The sequence below is a fragment of the Oryza sativa genome, chromosome 3, assembly GCF_034140825.1.
Source record: "Oryza sativa Japonica Group chromosome 3, ASM3414082v1".
Classification (NCBI taxonomy): domain Eukaryota; kingdom Viridiplantae; phylum Streptophyta; class Magnoliopsida; order Poales; family Poaceae; genus Oryza; species Oryza sativa.
In genome coordinates this window covers 9,906,814-9,921,533 of record NC_089037.1, presented here as the reverse complement: position 1 = coordinate 9,921,533, position 14,720 = coordinate 9,906,814, and the positions used below count along the sequence as shown (strand labels likewise).

Below are 14,720 nucleotides of genomic sequence, written 5' to 3'. Positions count from 1 at the left end.
CGATGGAGCAAAGCAAATTGCCACCCCGATAGCGATGGCGAGCACACTACTACCTGGTTGTGGCGGCGAAGCGGTCGCCGCGTGCCCCGTTTGCGTTTGGTAGAGCGCGTGAGCGAGCCGCTTCCAGCACAGACGAAGCCCTCGTGTTAACGTTATCAAACAGCGACGTGACGTGTCCCGGATATTTGTGCTTCGTGGTACTAGTAGTGGTGGCTAGTAGTAGCAGTCACCTGTAAATTTCTGCGTTGGCGCGGTCGTCACCAGCGACAGACTCTCCGTACCAAACCACGAAATGTACAGCTGAACTGTAGATGATCAGGGGGGGTGGAAAGCGAGGAGAAAACCGGTCTCGAGACGAGAGATGAGATCGGTTCGCTTTTTGCCAGCAGAAAAGCGGCGAGCCTCGCAGGCGAAAAGCAGGTGAGAGAGATTGGCATATTCCGGATGCTCCCGCAGGGAGGGAATCGCGCTTCTCTTCCTCGTGACCTCGTCCCCCATACTCCCATGGCGCGGCTGATGATATAATTAGACGATTTTTGTAGTGTGCAAATGGAATCATGGAATCGGCTTGACTAAAAACGCAGTAGCGCAAAGGAAGGTAGAAAAAGGTGCAGGCTTTTGCAGTGCGGTGTACGGTTCTCAGAAATGAAGACGATCGCAGAAACTGCACGCGAATGGGCTGCATCGGTCGACGGCGAGGGAGACCGTTTCACGCGATCCGAACTCAAGTCACGTGTGAGTGTGTGATTAGTGGCGTCGAGATGAGCCAACGAACCATTGACCATGTTTTTGTTTCTTTTTTCTTTCTTCAAAATCGGCGAGAGAGAGAGAGAGAGTTTACAGAGAACAAGCAGGGAACGAGAGTTCACTGGAAACAAATAGCAAAAGAAAATATCTCTACCATGTTACTCCCCCTGTCTTAAAATATAAGCATTTGTAGCTATAAATCTCAACAACTGTGTTCAGATTCATAGCTAAAAGTTGTTATATTTGGAGACGGATGTAGTAATACATAATCATTCTCCTTTGCTTTTCACCCTATTCCACTAAAAACCGCTAAAAAACGGTTAGAAAAAACCAACCGAGAGAAGAGGTATATATGGGAGAAGAGAAATTTTTCAACCATGTTCGCCCGATCCGTCCAGAGATAAATAATGGAGAAGAGAGATAAAATAAACCATCTTCATCAGATTTCATCCCGTTACAACACTACTCCCTTTGTCCCATAAAAATCAACTTCTAGTTACGAACCTGGACGTAACGTGAAGTTGGTTTTTATAGTACGGAGGAAGTATTTACCAAATCTTGTCATGTTGACTTGTGTTTATAAAAGGGAGTACTTATTTCGAACATATGAAGTCTACGATAATTCAGTACAAAATTATTAATTTCCTACCGTCCCATACTAAGTTCAATTTTGGCTCATCTGCCTTGTCCCAAAATAAGTTTATTTTTTTGTTATCATTCCATCGGAGTTGGTGAGAGTAAAAAAAAACTTGCGTTGAGAATAGATAAAGTGGAGAATAGTTATATTGGAATTTAATAAAGTAAATGTATTTTAGTTCTTTTTATTTTGTATTGGTAGTATATGAGATGGATTAAAAATGAACATATTTTGAGAGTGGGAATATGAAATTTCAGGAGAACTACTCCATTCCTAACAGGGCCGGAAGGGTTAAGACCCAGCAGTACTAAAATGGCAAGTTGCTTGTGACAGTTATCAGTCGCATCTGATGGCAGTGTAGCTCCGGAGCTGCAAAGATCGCCTCTGAAAACATGCAACCATAGGGAATTGGTAATTCCTGAGATATTTTTTGGCAACTTGGATGAAATAACAAAGATCCCAGTGCAGAATCGTGTTAGTCCGGAAGCACATGCCCTGGCAGCTGGAATGTTTCTTCCAGCGCAGCCAGAGAGAGAATATCACCTACTCACCACTTGTCCAGAGAGAGAGAGAGAGAGAGAGAGAGAGAGAGAGTATATTGATTAACAAGCATATTCGTCCTGGAAAATACGACTAGTATACAGTTAAACAACTCAGCAATTAACCAAGTAGCTTACTACAAAAATGCAACTCGTTGACCTGCCAATCCGAAGTAAAATGTAACAAAGGACTGCAAATTTTCTGCCTTAGGCAGAAAGTTTGGCTTAGGTTTGGCCAAACCAGTACAAACCGAACCCCCACATTTGTCCTTCCAATACCGCCATAAGAATTTCAAAGACACAGCAAATAATTTTGAGGTACTGTGCCATGTTGGCACGAGGGAAACATGATTGAACTATCTGCTACGAGCTCACGACTAAGAGTCCATGAGCACATACAGGACAAGAAAATACAACAGTTGGGTGGCAAGCCGACTGAAGGGTTTGACCAGCGCATCCCCTGGGAACGAGCGAAATTGTTCTACACCACTACCTATAACCACCGGCACCTACCAAACATTCAACCCTTTGAGCTCTACCTCTGTTGAACATGATTGCTTAGAAGAACATAAGTTACAACATAAGGACTATAGGGCATGGATGGTGGTAAGTATATCACTATAAAGCTCTTAGTAAAACGTAAAACCCACTATTTTGTTCTTTTCCATCTTCTAACCAAGTCACATGCAGCTTCCTTGCCGATAATACATGGATATGCTTTATTGCTCTTCAAATTAGCATCAGTCTAGAAATTATTGATGACTTCCCAACTCGCTGTGAAATTGACAGCCCACGCTCAATCCATCCCTGGTAATCCTGCATTACAGACAAATCAAATCAGTTCCCTCAACAAACAATGTCAGCTTATTTATGAATTATGACTAGCGAATTTTCCACGGAGTTAGACTCTAAAAGTCGAATTGGATTTGATACTCAAATCTTAGCTCCTGTTTCCATAGATACGATTATTTTGTATACATAGATTTAAAAATAAGAATTGTATTTATAATGGAAAATTAGATGTGTGACATCACATCTTTGAATGCCCACAAGTTGCCACTAAAAAATATTAGGTAAGTTGTTTCATCTTTTTTTTAATGGTCATCCAACCATCATGAGTTCATGACATCTAGTAGTACCATTTCTCGCATATTCAGAATACCCAAACACTCCTGAATTTGTTGGATACCACCTCCAAAAGCCAAACTTAGCAAATGGACAACATCGTCCAAGATTACAGACATTAACACACTGGTCATAACACTTATTTGGTAATAAAACTTTAAACTCGACTCAAATTTGAGAATTCCAGTTCCTCTCGTTTAATCTATGACACGTTTTTCTTTTCTTCATGACATGCAAAATAAGAAGATTAATGATAACCACATCTGACTTACCTTAGAATCTTAGATTCCCTTAGTTAGCCTCTGCCTAGGAGTTCAAATAATCTAGCTCTACTCAGACCAAAGTAAGCAAGCCCATGGGGACAATCTGCTGGTGCATTTTACCAGCAACTTGTCCTAAACAAACCCCATCCAAATAGGTCCAAAGTGTTGCATGTTTCCTACTACCTCGGTCCTAGAATATAAGGAGTTTTAGGGTTGGACATGGGTTTTCATAAAGTAGGTGGAATTAAATGTGGGAAGGTTGTGATTGGTTGAGAGGAGAATATAGGTGGAGAAGTTTCTATATTCTGGGACAAATTTTGAAAGCTAGAAGTTGTTGTATTTTGGGACTGAAGGAGTGCCTTTTACACTCGAATTAAAAGGGTTGGTATTTTCTACAGCAAACAATACGGAGTAGATAGCAAAAGGCAGATATGCATAGTCATTACTTACTAGCATGTGATATGCAGAAGGTGCTTGCTATTTAAGCTTCATTTACATCTGTAGGATAGCTTCCAAGGACTCTTAAAAAGGTTGCAAACTCCTGTAAATAAAACAAGATGAGTCACACTGTTTGCTTGACACAAGGTCATGCGAATGAAGAAATTGCACCTTCAAATTTCCAAGAGCATTCTGAGTTTTTGGATCAGCCATTGATGCCTCAAGGTCCATATAGAAGAGGTAGTCAAACTGCCTGGTTCAAACCAGGATCAAAAGGGTTAAGAAGATATAAACAACACAAAGCAGTTCTCAGTTTTTTTCTTAGGTCTGGAAAAAAAAAACTTAAGGAAACCAAAACGACAAGTATAGCAATCATTGGGTTGTTATCTAACTTTGACGGTGTGGAAAAGCTGTCGTCAGTTATACGAAGAGGCCTTTTCTTGTGTGGGCGGCTTTCTATCTGCAGCCATTCATCAAGGAAAACACACTGACAGTAAATTATCTCTACAGAACGCATGCTGCATGCAAGTTACAAAGAAAGGCTATCTGACATACCTTGGTTAGGTTGATTTCCCTCAGTGCAAACACCCCAAGTGCCTTAAAGAGTTGCCCAGGTCCTTCTTCAAGTGAAAAGACTATGCTAGTCTGAAAATCAAATGACCATAGAAATCAAGCAGGCTAACTTCCCCTTTTGTGAGGGAATGGACAACTAGGAGTATGGAAAAGAGTTTTCACTGTAATATGTACCTTGAATGGTTTATCGGTGCGAGGTATAATTGGTTCTCGAGCCAGCATCATAAAACGGGTAACATTATCTTTGTCATCCTAGGGGAATAAACAAGCTAATGTTAAGAAAACAGTGGAACAATTTCTTCCAGATTAGGATGAAATCACAATACCTGAATATTTTCAGCAAGAACATTCAGTCCATAAAGTTCAGCTGCCAGTGAACTGGCAATCGCACCGGTATCTTGGAGATTTTGTTCTGCTACAGTCTAGGAAAGAAGGATCATGTCATGATTAATGCTAGGGAATGCACTAAACGGATCCTTTAAATCCTATCCACAAAAGAATAAAACTCAAAATGATTGAGCTAGACAAATCAAAGCATAGGGGTAGAATGGAGAACCACTGTACCTTTGCTGCACCAGCAGTATCATCAACAGCTTCTCTATGTTCAATTCCGAACTCTGTCAATGTGTGCTCACATTGTGCAAGAGCCTGAGAATTAAAATAATATGTCTGCATGTTTAGTACACCAAAAAATAAAGAATATTTAGGCCATCTTGTGCAAGAGTTTGACCTGGGGATGGCTCATTGCACTTTTCAAGTTTTCAATCTTGACACCGGGATTGGCTAACAGGCAATGACGAACAGCAAGACGGACCTCTCCAACAATGTGCAATCTATGACGAAGTAAAAGGTCAAAGTTCCTATGTATGCTACCACCCAATGAATTCTCAAGTGGCAATACTGCCCTGTCAGCTAACCAGTTTTCAACAGCCTGTAAAAGCAATAAGGGGCATCAACGCACATTATGTCTATTTGCTTGTGTACAATAAAATTTGACTGCAGGTGATTTACAGTTGATAGATAAAAGTATAATAAATATGATAGAAATTCTCATAAAAAGTTAAAACAAGCCCTTCATTTGGTGGATCCAAAAGTTTAAAAGCTTAGAACGAATAGGTGATCTCTCAAATCCTCTGTCTAACATAGGGACAGAGATCTCAAGATCAATTTGTGCTAATAGAATATGAAATCAAGCACCTCAAATATGGACTTCTTTGGTTTGTTTGCAAAACAGAACTAAAATAAAATGTCAAACTTGGCTGGGAAAATCAGCTAATTAAATCAAATACTCCACACAAGTAACATTTATGGAGTACATAATTCACAAACTTCAATGTACATAAGGTAAAAGGGAAACAAGAACACATAATGTTCATAACATTACTCAGTCTTTGATACATGCCTGTCCAAGTGTCCACCAAATACTATTTTTAGAAAATAATATTTTGTTACACAACAACTTATTAATATCTGGTCATTATGTAAGGACCCTTACATGCCTATTTCCAGAACTTGACATGCCAAGTAGCACTGAACACTGTCTAAAAAACTTTTAAGGACAAACAAAGGATTGTTCCTTTGCATAACAATGTGATAAATAAGCATAGTAGTGTTATACATACTAAAGAATCTTTACTAAACTCTAACTAACAAAGATTTCAACCGATGGATATAATTAGTGGTTAGTTATGAAAAATCAAGATATAATCACAATGTGCACATCCGTTTTCTAATATGTTTGTAGACATTTTTTTGTACGTGTATCATCTTCAATGCTGCATCTACAGCATACATAAACAGCACACAAGGTGCAATGTTTTCCACTGCAATACCTTGAATGCAGTATCGAAGTGCTCACAGGGCACAGTCTGGCAATTTGGGTACGCCTTCTTCGCTGCCGCCTCGCTGTACGCTCCAGGGCAACCCTGAGATATTCATCATCAGAACAGAACAACGTTTAGATGAACAGACAGAAACACAGTCACCCACGCACAACCAGCCACGGCCGCACGGAGACTGATACGAAACGGGACTGCATAAAACACGCGCGTTTCGTCGAGCACCTGGTAGGCAACCTTGAGCCCCTCCCCGCTGACGCCCATCAGGTCGGCGCTGGTGAGAGGGCCTGACCACACAACACAACACAAATCAGAACGAGATGATAGCAGAACCCTCAAACCCAACCCCCCCGAAATCGACTTCGACAAACGGAAGACGCCGCCGGCGCCGCCGCCGCCGCGTCGTCACTTACGAGGCAGCCAGTGGAGATCACGGGAGGCGGGGGCGGGGGAGTCCGGTACGGGCACGGGCGGACCCGCGAGGCCGTCTACGCCGGCGGGCCCCACGCCGTTCACCACGTCCGGCCGCCGCGGCGACGCGGAAGAGATGGAGGCCGAACTGGCACCGGCGTCGGAGGCGGCGGTGCAGCATTTGATGGAGGACGCGCGAGCGGCGCGTCGGGGAGACGACGAGGAGGAGGAGGAGGGGCGGGTCCGGGCGGGGAGGAACGGGAGGCGGAGGCAGGCCGTGGAATCCATCGCCGCCGCGCGCGGCGCGGTGGGGAAGGGGAGCGGCGGCGCGGCGGTGTCGGCTCTCGGCGTGCGGTGCGGGTGTGTGTCACGCGTGTGGCGCCGCGACCGCGCCGGGCAAAGATTTTTTTTTCTTTTCTTTGTTTTTTCTTTTCCACCGTTTCAGTATATGAATGCATCGGGGGGGCTCACAGCTCACTCTTGTTGACGACTTGACGATGGCAGGATGAAGTCATTTTCGTTTTTTGCACCTTAATAAAAGCCCATTTTATATCCAATAGAAAAAATTTCTAACAGCTGCTGTTTAACCCTAGTGATGCTTATATTAGCCGTCGTTTACAAACTTTGCACTTGACAAAAAAAAAATGCACGTTATGTTCGATTGGGACGTTAAGTTCCAAAAGCGAACTTTTTTTCATCCTCAGAAAGTTGGAATATGCACGCTTCTAGTCTAATCACTGAGAAGGATTATTGTATCCACGATTAGCCGGGTAACTACACACGGTCACCATGATGAACATTAAGAAAAAGGAACTTATACCAAAAATCATCTTGATTTTTGTCAACTTTTTTACTTGGTAGGGATACCTACTGTTATAATTATTGCATCCAATCATGAGCCCGGTTACTGTATTGTATCCAATCTTTTCTTATCTTATCTTATATAGTGAAAGCAGCAATCTTTTTTATATGAGAATACGTCAAATCATCAAAAATATATCAACCATTGAGTAGAGAGTTTGAATAATAGCCATTGAATCAAAAGTTACATATACATTAAAAAAACAATGGGATAAATGTATAGGAATTTCCAGAGGTTACTAGGGCCTCCTCTTAGACACATGGTACAAAGAGAGAGGGAGCAAAGATAATCAAAAAAACAAAAACCAAAAAGCTTCTAGTGATTTCTCATATAGTACGACTTAGCTAAATGAACGTGACTACACAGCTAGTGGTAGCTGGTTTGTCTAAACCAGCTACCACTCTATCTATAAGAGATATTATCTAACTATACTTCAAATACAATTTTCTCTTAAACTACTCATCCAATCTACGATCCGATTACACCGTTGTGTTTGTAATAATTAAACCTTTACAACAAGATCTCACATGATTATATTTTGATGAAAAATCATAAATTACTTTTATGATATGTCTAAATTACTTTTAGATTTCACTAAGTTACTTCTTAGACATACAAAAGTAAATTCAGTAAAGCTTAAAAGTAATTTACATATATTATAGAAGTAACTTATAAAAAAAGAAAGTAACTTTAATTAATACCTTTTTTCATTGAACAAATTATCATATATATAATTATCATATATATAAGTTACTTTTAGATTTGATTAAAATACTTCCTATACATTCATAATACTCTGAGGTGATTACTTTAATTATTGTTTTTAGTTAATTCCATAATTTATACTGATTAATTTAATTTCTAGATAGAGTCATGTTTTTATCTCTACAACGGATTTACTTCAAATGACATGCCAAAGTTGCATTCGTTTTTTCTAAGTTACTTCTATAATATATTATATGTAAATTACTTTTAGGCTTTACTGAATTTACTTTGGTATGTCTAAGAAGTAACTTAGTGGAATCTAAAAGTAATTTAGACATATTATAAGAGTAATTTGTAATTTTTCATCAAAATATAATCATGTGAGATCTTGTTGTAAAGATTTAATTGTTACGAACACAACGGTGTAATCGGATTATAGATCGGATAAGTAATTTAAGAGAAAATTTCGTAAGAAAAAAAAATACACAACCTAATAGAAAAACTACTTGTATGCATGTCTGTAACGCTACTAGTACTTCTCACGTAATTGTCCGCGTCGCTAGTTAAGTCTAAATCGAGATGCCTCTCGAAATAGATTTTGCGTAGCTAAATGTATAGTTAGCTAGACATAATAGAAGAAGGAAACCTCAGTCCCAACAGGCTGCGAAGAAACAACGATGGGAGAAGCCACCTGCGGGTTGGATGAAGCTAAACGTGGATGGATCTTTTGAGGAAAGAGATGGCAAAGGTGGTATTGGTGCTGTTCTTATGGACGGTGCTGGGAAGGTTATCTTTGTAGCTTGTGGGAAGCTAGATAGATGTGGAGAACCGCTGGAAGCAGAGATATTGGCTTGCAGGGAAGGGATTTGTATGGCGTTACAGTGGACGCTGCTACCGGTGTTGGTTGAAACCGATTGCCATGAGGCGATGAATCTAATACGATCCAAGCAGAGAGTGCTCTCGGAGATGGGATTTCTAGTCGAGGAGGTGCAGAGCCTCGTGACTGGACGAAGGGATATTAAACTCACAAAAGTTCGTTGTGATCAGAACATTGTTAGTCATTTTTTAGCTAATAAAGGTATAAGCGAGTCTTTAACCGCTTTCTGGCCAGATAACAATTGTAATTTCATTTCACATCTTTTAGATGTGGATGTTCCCCATGAGTAATATATCTCCCTTTTCCTAAAAGAAAAATCTGACATATATATGTACTATGAAATGTTTATGGTCACTCTTTGACGAGAAAGAAACCTTTCATTTTCGGCAGCAACATGTTCTTTTTCTCCTCTCAAATGTTTCTTATAGCAAACAGGAAACAGCTCGGTTACGGCATTTCTCTTTCACCGGTATCTTTGGTAACCAAAGTTACAAAGCGGTTTCATTTACGGCCGAAAAAGAAAAAGGAATAAGTTTACTTGAGGTCTCTCAATTTGTCACCGAGTCTGAAATTCGTCCCTGAACCATAATACTAGATATGACGCGTCCCTTAACTTCTAAAACCAATCCAAATAAGGTCCCAGGGCGGTTTTGAATGGTGGTTTTGGCTGAAGTGGTGGTGACATGGCGCAAAGGAAAAATAATAATAATAACCCTTGTGGGCCTTACGTATCATTGAAACAACGTCTAATTGGGTGGCGCCACGTCGGATTTTGACCGGAGGGGATTGACCCTGGTTGGAAGCGACGGCCGATGGTGTATGGCGGCGAACTGGAGAACCGTGACGACTTCTCACCGGTGTGGGCGTCGTTGTTGCCGCGTGCGGCCTTAGGGTCGTCGTCGTCGGTTGGGAGTTGGAAGCGGAAGACGTGGCACGAGCTGTGCATCTTCAGCCATGGCACAATGCACTTGCGTGGAACCTGTGCCTGTAGGGCGTCCCCGTGGCGTGCTCGCCAACGGCGTAGTCCTCACGACAGACGGTTGAGGCAGTTGCGAAGGCGGATGCGGAGTGGCCGGCGGTCACCTCCACCGTCGGCATCGTCTCCCTGGCCTCCTTCTTAGTTGGCAGCGTGCCCTTCCGGCCGACGTCGCCGTCGCCCAGCCACTGCATCAAGTCGTCCAACTCGGGGCCGAAGAAGTAGTCAGCCAGCGCCATGCCCTCGACATCCAGGCTTCCGCTGCTAGTGGACTGGGGACTGATGGCGAAGGATTGACGACGGCGGCCGAAGCATAGTGCGGCGGTGGTGAGGGAACGACACCACAACAGCGGGGTGAAGGCGCGGGCGTGGCGCGGCTGGCCGACGCGACACATCGCTGTTGACAGAAAACACGAGGCCTGGGAGATCTGCTTAACTCCAGTGCAGGTCCAAAGCTCGCCTTCAAATGTATGAGCGTGCCAGTTGATTTGATCCTGTAATCAACAAGAAATAGAAGCAAAGAAACCGCAGTTAAATCTATAAATGATAGCCGATCGGCTAGGTGCCGATGACATATCATTTATTTTTGAGCCGACGTCATATATGCATCGATCAGCAGTCATTAATAAATAAGGAAGGACTGAATCTACTTGATCGGCTGTAGATATTACCAATATATAATCTTTATATCAATATATACTTAAATCAAGTGATTGGGATAGATCGGTCACCATGCGGAGACAGTATAAATCACTTAGATCGAAATATATATTAATAATGAGACTATATACGTTCATAACATAGCCGATCAGATAGATCTAGCATGTATCGGCTAATACTCTGATACCACTCTATGTTAAGATATTAAAGTAAGTATAATATACTAAACAAAAGCATAATATACTTAAATGCAGCAAGATCTTAACGTAAAGGGCAGATTTAACATGTCAATCAAGCATATAGGATAAAAAGTAGTTAAATCAGGTAAGATCGGCTGAAACTCCGATACTACCCTAATCAGCAACCAAGAAGCGGGCTAGAGATTGAGATTCTAATCACGACTCATAAGATCAAACTTAACTGATGCAGCTATAAGTATGAAAAGAAGGACAATATCTAGACAATCAAGCCGTTGGATGTGTCATAGAGTGGTAGATATCCTATATAATCTAAGTCAACATCGGTATTTAACCTAATCGGCTGCCTTCTATTGACGGATGTTAGCCGATTGTAGGCTGGATATCGATATTGCCAAGGATTATGTAGGATATATGATAACTCAACAAATTACATCAACAAGATTAGAGTGTCATAAAGATGGAAGCACTAATCCCGAGAACGCAAGCCGCCATAACAAGTTTTACCTCTTGTTGAAGATCGAAACTGATTCAGCTCAACCCGAAAGCAAGAACTCGTCGAAATAAAACTAAAGCAAAAAAGGGTGGCGATGCGCCGAGATTGTATTGAACATGTGTGTTTAAAAGTTACATAGGGCTCGGGCCTATTTATACCCGAAAATTACAAGATATGTCCATAACGGACACGACTACTATCTCTAACAAACTCTAAGATACCATAAGTCTTTGCGGCAGACTTTTGCCCAAGCATATCTCTAAGGAAATTATCTAAAACATCCTAATTAATAGATACAATTGCCTTCTCAGGACTCTATCCATGTGCGGCAATCACCTTGAAACACCTCAACTCAACCCGACGTCATACACCAAGTTGCATTGTCGGAATCGGCTGCATCGGCTTACCTAGCCCGACTCAGACCCAGCCGATCCTAATCGTAGCCGATCTGGACTCCAGCCGATTCCTGCCCTGTTTCCGAACTCGATCTCCGCCTCCGACTTTGCTTCGATCTAATCTTCTTTCCCGATGCCGATATTACCAAATTTGGTTGTTAACAATCGCTACGGTCGTCGCTGTGGGTGTCGTCATCATCGTCCCTCGTGCGGCAGTGGGGAGAAGCGAACGAGAGGAAGTTGACGATAGACACGGAGTTCATGCGGCACGATGCTGTGTGGAAAGGTGCATGATGGCGATGGAGCGGGCGGTGCAACGACTGGCAAGGATGCGGGTGACGGCCGAACACGGGTAAGACATGAAGAAGATATTTTTCAGCGGTTAGGGAGATTTTTCTTCACAGACATTCTCTCGAGCAGGTGATGTGTGTGGAGAAAAGTGAGGGAGGGAGAGAGAATATGTTGGGAGGAAGAAGAGTTGGCAGCTGGCATGTAGGGTCCACATGGGTCCCACTCGCCACGTCAACCAAAACCGGCCACTATACTGCCAAATGACCAAAATTAATACGGTACTGTAAGTTAGGGGATGTATTATATTCGGTACTTCCTCCGTTTCATATTATAAGACTTTCTAGCATTGCCCACATTGATATATATGTTAATAAATTTAGATATATATGTGTGTTTAGATTCATTAATATATATATATATATATATATATATATATATATATATATATATATATATATATATATATATATATATATATATATATATATATGTGTGTGTGTGTGTGTGTGTGTGTGTGTGTGAGAATAATGCTAGAAAGTCTTGTAACCTAAAACGGAGGGAGTATTGTGGTTTGGGGACAAATTTCAGACTAAGCGACAAATTAAGGGACCTAAATTGAACTTATTCCAAAGAAAAACCGTAGTAATACCCAAGCAGTCCCAGCATACTGTCATTGCTTTTCACGAGTCCCCAAGCACGAACCTAGTCTCCTGCGTCTACGTGGTCCATGACTATAGATGGCCATAAGGGCCGAGACCCGACGGCCTGGCCCACGGCACGACGTTTTGGCCCGACCCAAGCACGGCACAGCCTGACAGGGGTCGGGCCCATGCCGGTCCGGCCGACGGGGGTCGGGGCCATGCCTGCCCCGCCCGACCGCTAGGCCGTGCCTGGCCCCCACTCCCCACTAGCACGTTGGGCCGGCCCGGCAACCAGGTCCAACACACAAAGAATAGGGAGTAAAATAGACATCATATGCCATAGTCGAAAGAATAGGGACATAAAATAGACTTAATTTAGCTATATATATGTCAGCCCAAAGAAGAGGGACGAAAAATAGACTTGTTTAAGCTATACATATGTAACAGCCAAAAATAAGGGAGGGGCCGTGCCGGCCCGATGGCTGGTGGGCCGTGTCTGGGCCGTGCCGTGCCGGGCGGGCCTTATGGCCATCTATATCCATGACCTAAACAATTGTCCAAACAAAAAGGGAATAAGTTCACCGGAAGTCCCTCAACTTAACAGCGAGATTTTTTAAGGTCCCTCAACCACAAAACCAGAAATGTTCACCCCTAAACTCACTCAAACCGCTCACCCGAGGTCCCTTGGCAGTATACGTGGGTGGTTTCGCTGACGTGGCATCCTAGTCAGCAAATTTTTTTAATAAAAATACTTGGGGCCCACATGTCAGTTGCACATCTTTTTTTCTTTTCTTTTCTTTTCTTTTCTTCTCCTTCTCTTCTCTTTTCTCTCTTCTCTCCCGTCTTCAATGTGAGTGAGGCCGGCAGAGCGGCGATGGGCGGGCGGCAGGTCGCGCGACACAGCAGGCGAAAGGCGGCAGGCGAGCGCGGCCGGCAGGCGAGCGGGCGAGCAGAGAGGAAGGAAGCGGAGGAGGAGGAGGAATGGCACGGGGGAGGAGGAGGAATGGCTCGACGGCTGCAGTCGGCGGGCGGCAGCGGGCGTGCGACCGGAGCCATTCCGACTGCGGGTGAGCTCGGCCAAAGAGAGCGAGCGGCAGCAGGCGGCCGGAGCCATTCCGACTACGGGTGAGCTCGGCCACAGAGAGTGAGCGGCAGCAGGCGGCGGCGCGCGGCCAGAGCAGGCAGAGGGGCGGCGTTGGTGGCGGCAGTCGGCGGCCACAAAGGGCGAGCGGCGGCGTGCGGCCGGAGCAAGTGGAGGGGCGACGTCGGCGGCTGCAGGCAGTGGAAAGCGGTGGACGCGCACGGCCGCAGAGGGCGAGCGGCAGCGGGTGACAGCGCGCGGCTGCAGCAGGCGGGGTGCGCGGCGACGCAGATGGGGAGCGGCAGCAGCGCGCGGCTAGAGGCAGGCGGAGTGGCGGCGTCGGCGGGCGAGCGGCGGAGGGCGGAGCAGGCAGGCGGCGGCAGCGGGCGGAGCAGCAGCGGGAGAGGAGAGAGAGGGGGCCGAGCCGGCCGAGCTTCACTCGCGAGTTTGTCGGTGGCAATGGCGTCCCTCCGCGCGCTCCCCTGCTGCTATTGTTGCTGATGTTGATGCGGCTTCCTCCGCCGCCTCTCCGCCCGTGCCATCATCTCGGGCAGCTCCACGGCGTGGTCCCACACCCATAGCGACGACGTCCGCAGCGCCCCTCCCTCCGAGCGGCGGCGGTGACCTTGTCTCCCTCCACGTTCGCACGTCGCCGCCTGCCTGCTCCGCTCTCCGCCGCTCGCCCGCCAACACCGATGCTCCGTAGCCGCGCTCGCCTGCCGCTGCGCCTGCCTCCAGCCGTGCGCCGCTGCCGCTCCCCATCTGCGGCAAAGGAAAAGGTGATTGAGAAGAGATTGCTGACTAGGATTGTTGGCCCCACATTTTTTGTGTCACTTACATGTGGGCTCCACATATTTATTTTTTTATTTTTTGTTGACTAGGATGCCACATCAGTAAAACCGGACAAAAATACTGCCGAGGGACCTCAGGTGAATGGTTTGAGTGAGTTTAGGGGTGAACATTTCTGG

At 44.4% G+C, this 14,720-nt stretch overlaps 2 protein-coding genes across 2 annotated transcripts; both read right to left on the bottom strand.

Moving 5' to 3' along the window:
• Nucleotides 1-2,234: 2,234 nt before the first annotated feature.
• On the bottom strand, nt 2,235-6,992 carry LOC4332477 (arogenate dehydratase 2). Its single transcript, XM_015775503.3, has 12 exons — nt 6,574-6,992; nt 6,386-6,447; nt 6,155-6,247; nt 5,053-5,253; nt 4,887-4,970; nt 4,649-4,744; nt 4,497-4,574; nt 4,305-4,394; nt 4,142-4,209; nt 3,921-4,002; nt 3,762-3,852; nt 2,235-2,739 (listed from the first exon to the last, which is right to left on the bottom strand). Exons 1-11 carry the CDS (start codon nt 6,857-6,859, stop codon nt 3,793-3,795), a joined length of 1,200 nt encoding a protein of 399 aa, XP_015630989.1. The 5' UTR covers nt 6,860-6,992; the 3' UTR covers nt 2,235-2,739; nt 3,762-3,792.
• A 2,971-nt stretch (nt 6,993-9,963) lies between these two features.
• Nucleotides 9,964-10,386, bottom strand: LOC107277020 (E3 ubiquitin-protein ligase SIRP1). The gene has a single exon (XM_015774005.1). The coding sequence runs from the start codon at nt 10,384-10,386 to the stop codon at nt 9,964-9,966; it is 423 nt and encodes a 140-aa protein (XP_015629491.1).
• Between the last annotated feature and the right edge of the window lie 4,334 nt (nt 10,387-14,720).

What these genes read in the sequence shown, in the direction of transcription:
- LOC4332477 (XM_015775503.3), bottom strand. Translation starts at nt 6,859, where the DNA reads ATGGATTCCACGGCCTGCCTCCGCCTCCCGTTCCTCCCCGCCCGGACC. An exon ending in ACTTCGATACTGCATTCAAG is followed by an intron (nt 5,254 to 6,154) that starts GTATTGCAGTGG and finishes TTGCTTTTACAG; the next exon opens with GCTGTTGAAAACTGGTTAGC. An exon ending in GCACCGATAAACCATTCAAG is followed by an intron (nt 4,395 to 4,496) that starts GTACATATTACA and finishes TTTGATTTTCAG; the next exon opens with ACTAGCATAGTCTTTTCACT.
- LOC107277020 (XM_015774005.1), bottom strand. Translation starts at nt 10,386, where the DNA reads ATGTGTCGCGTCGGCCAGCCGCGCCACGCCCGCGCCTTCACCCCGCTG.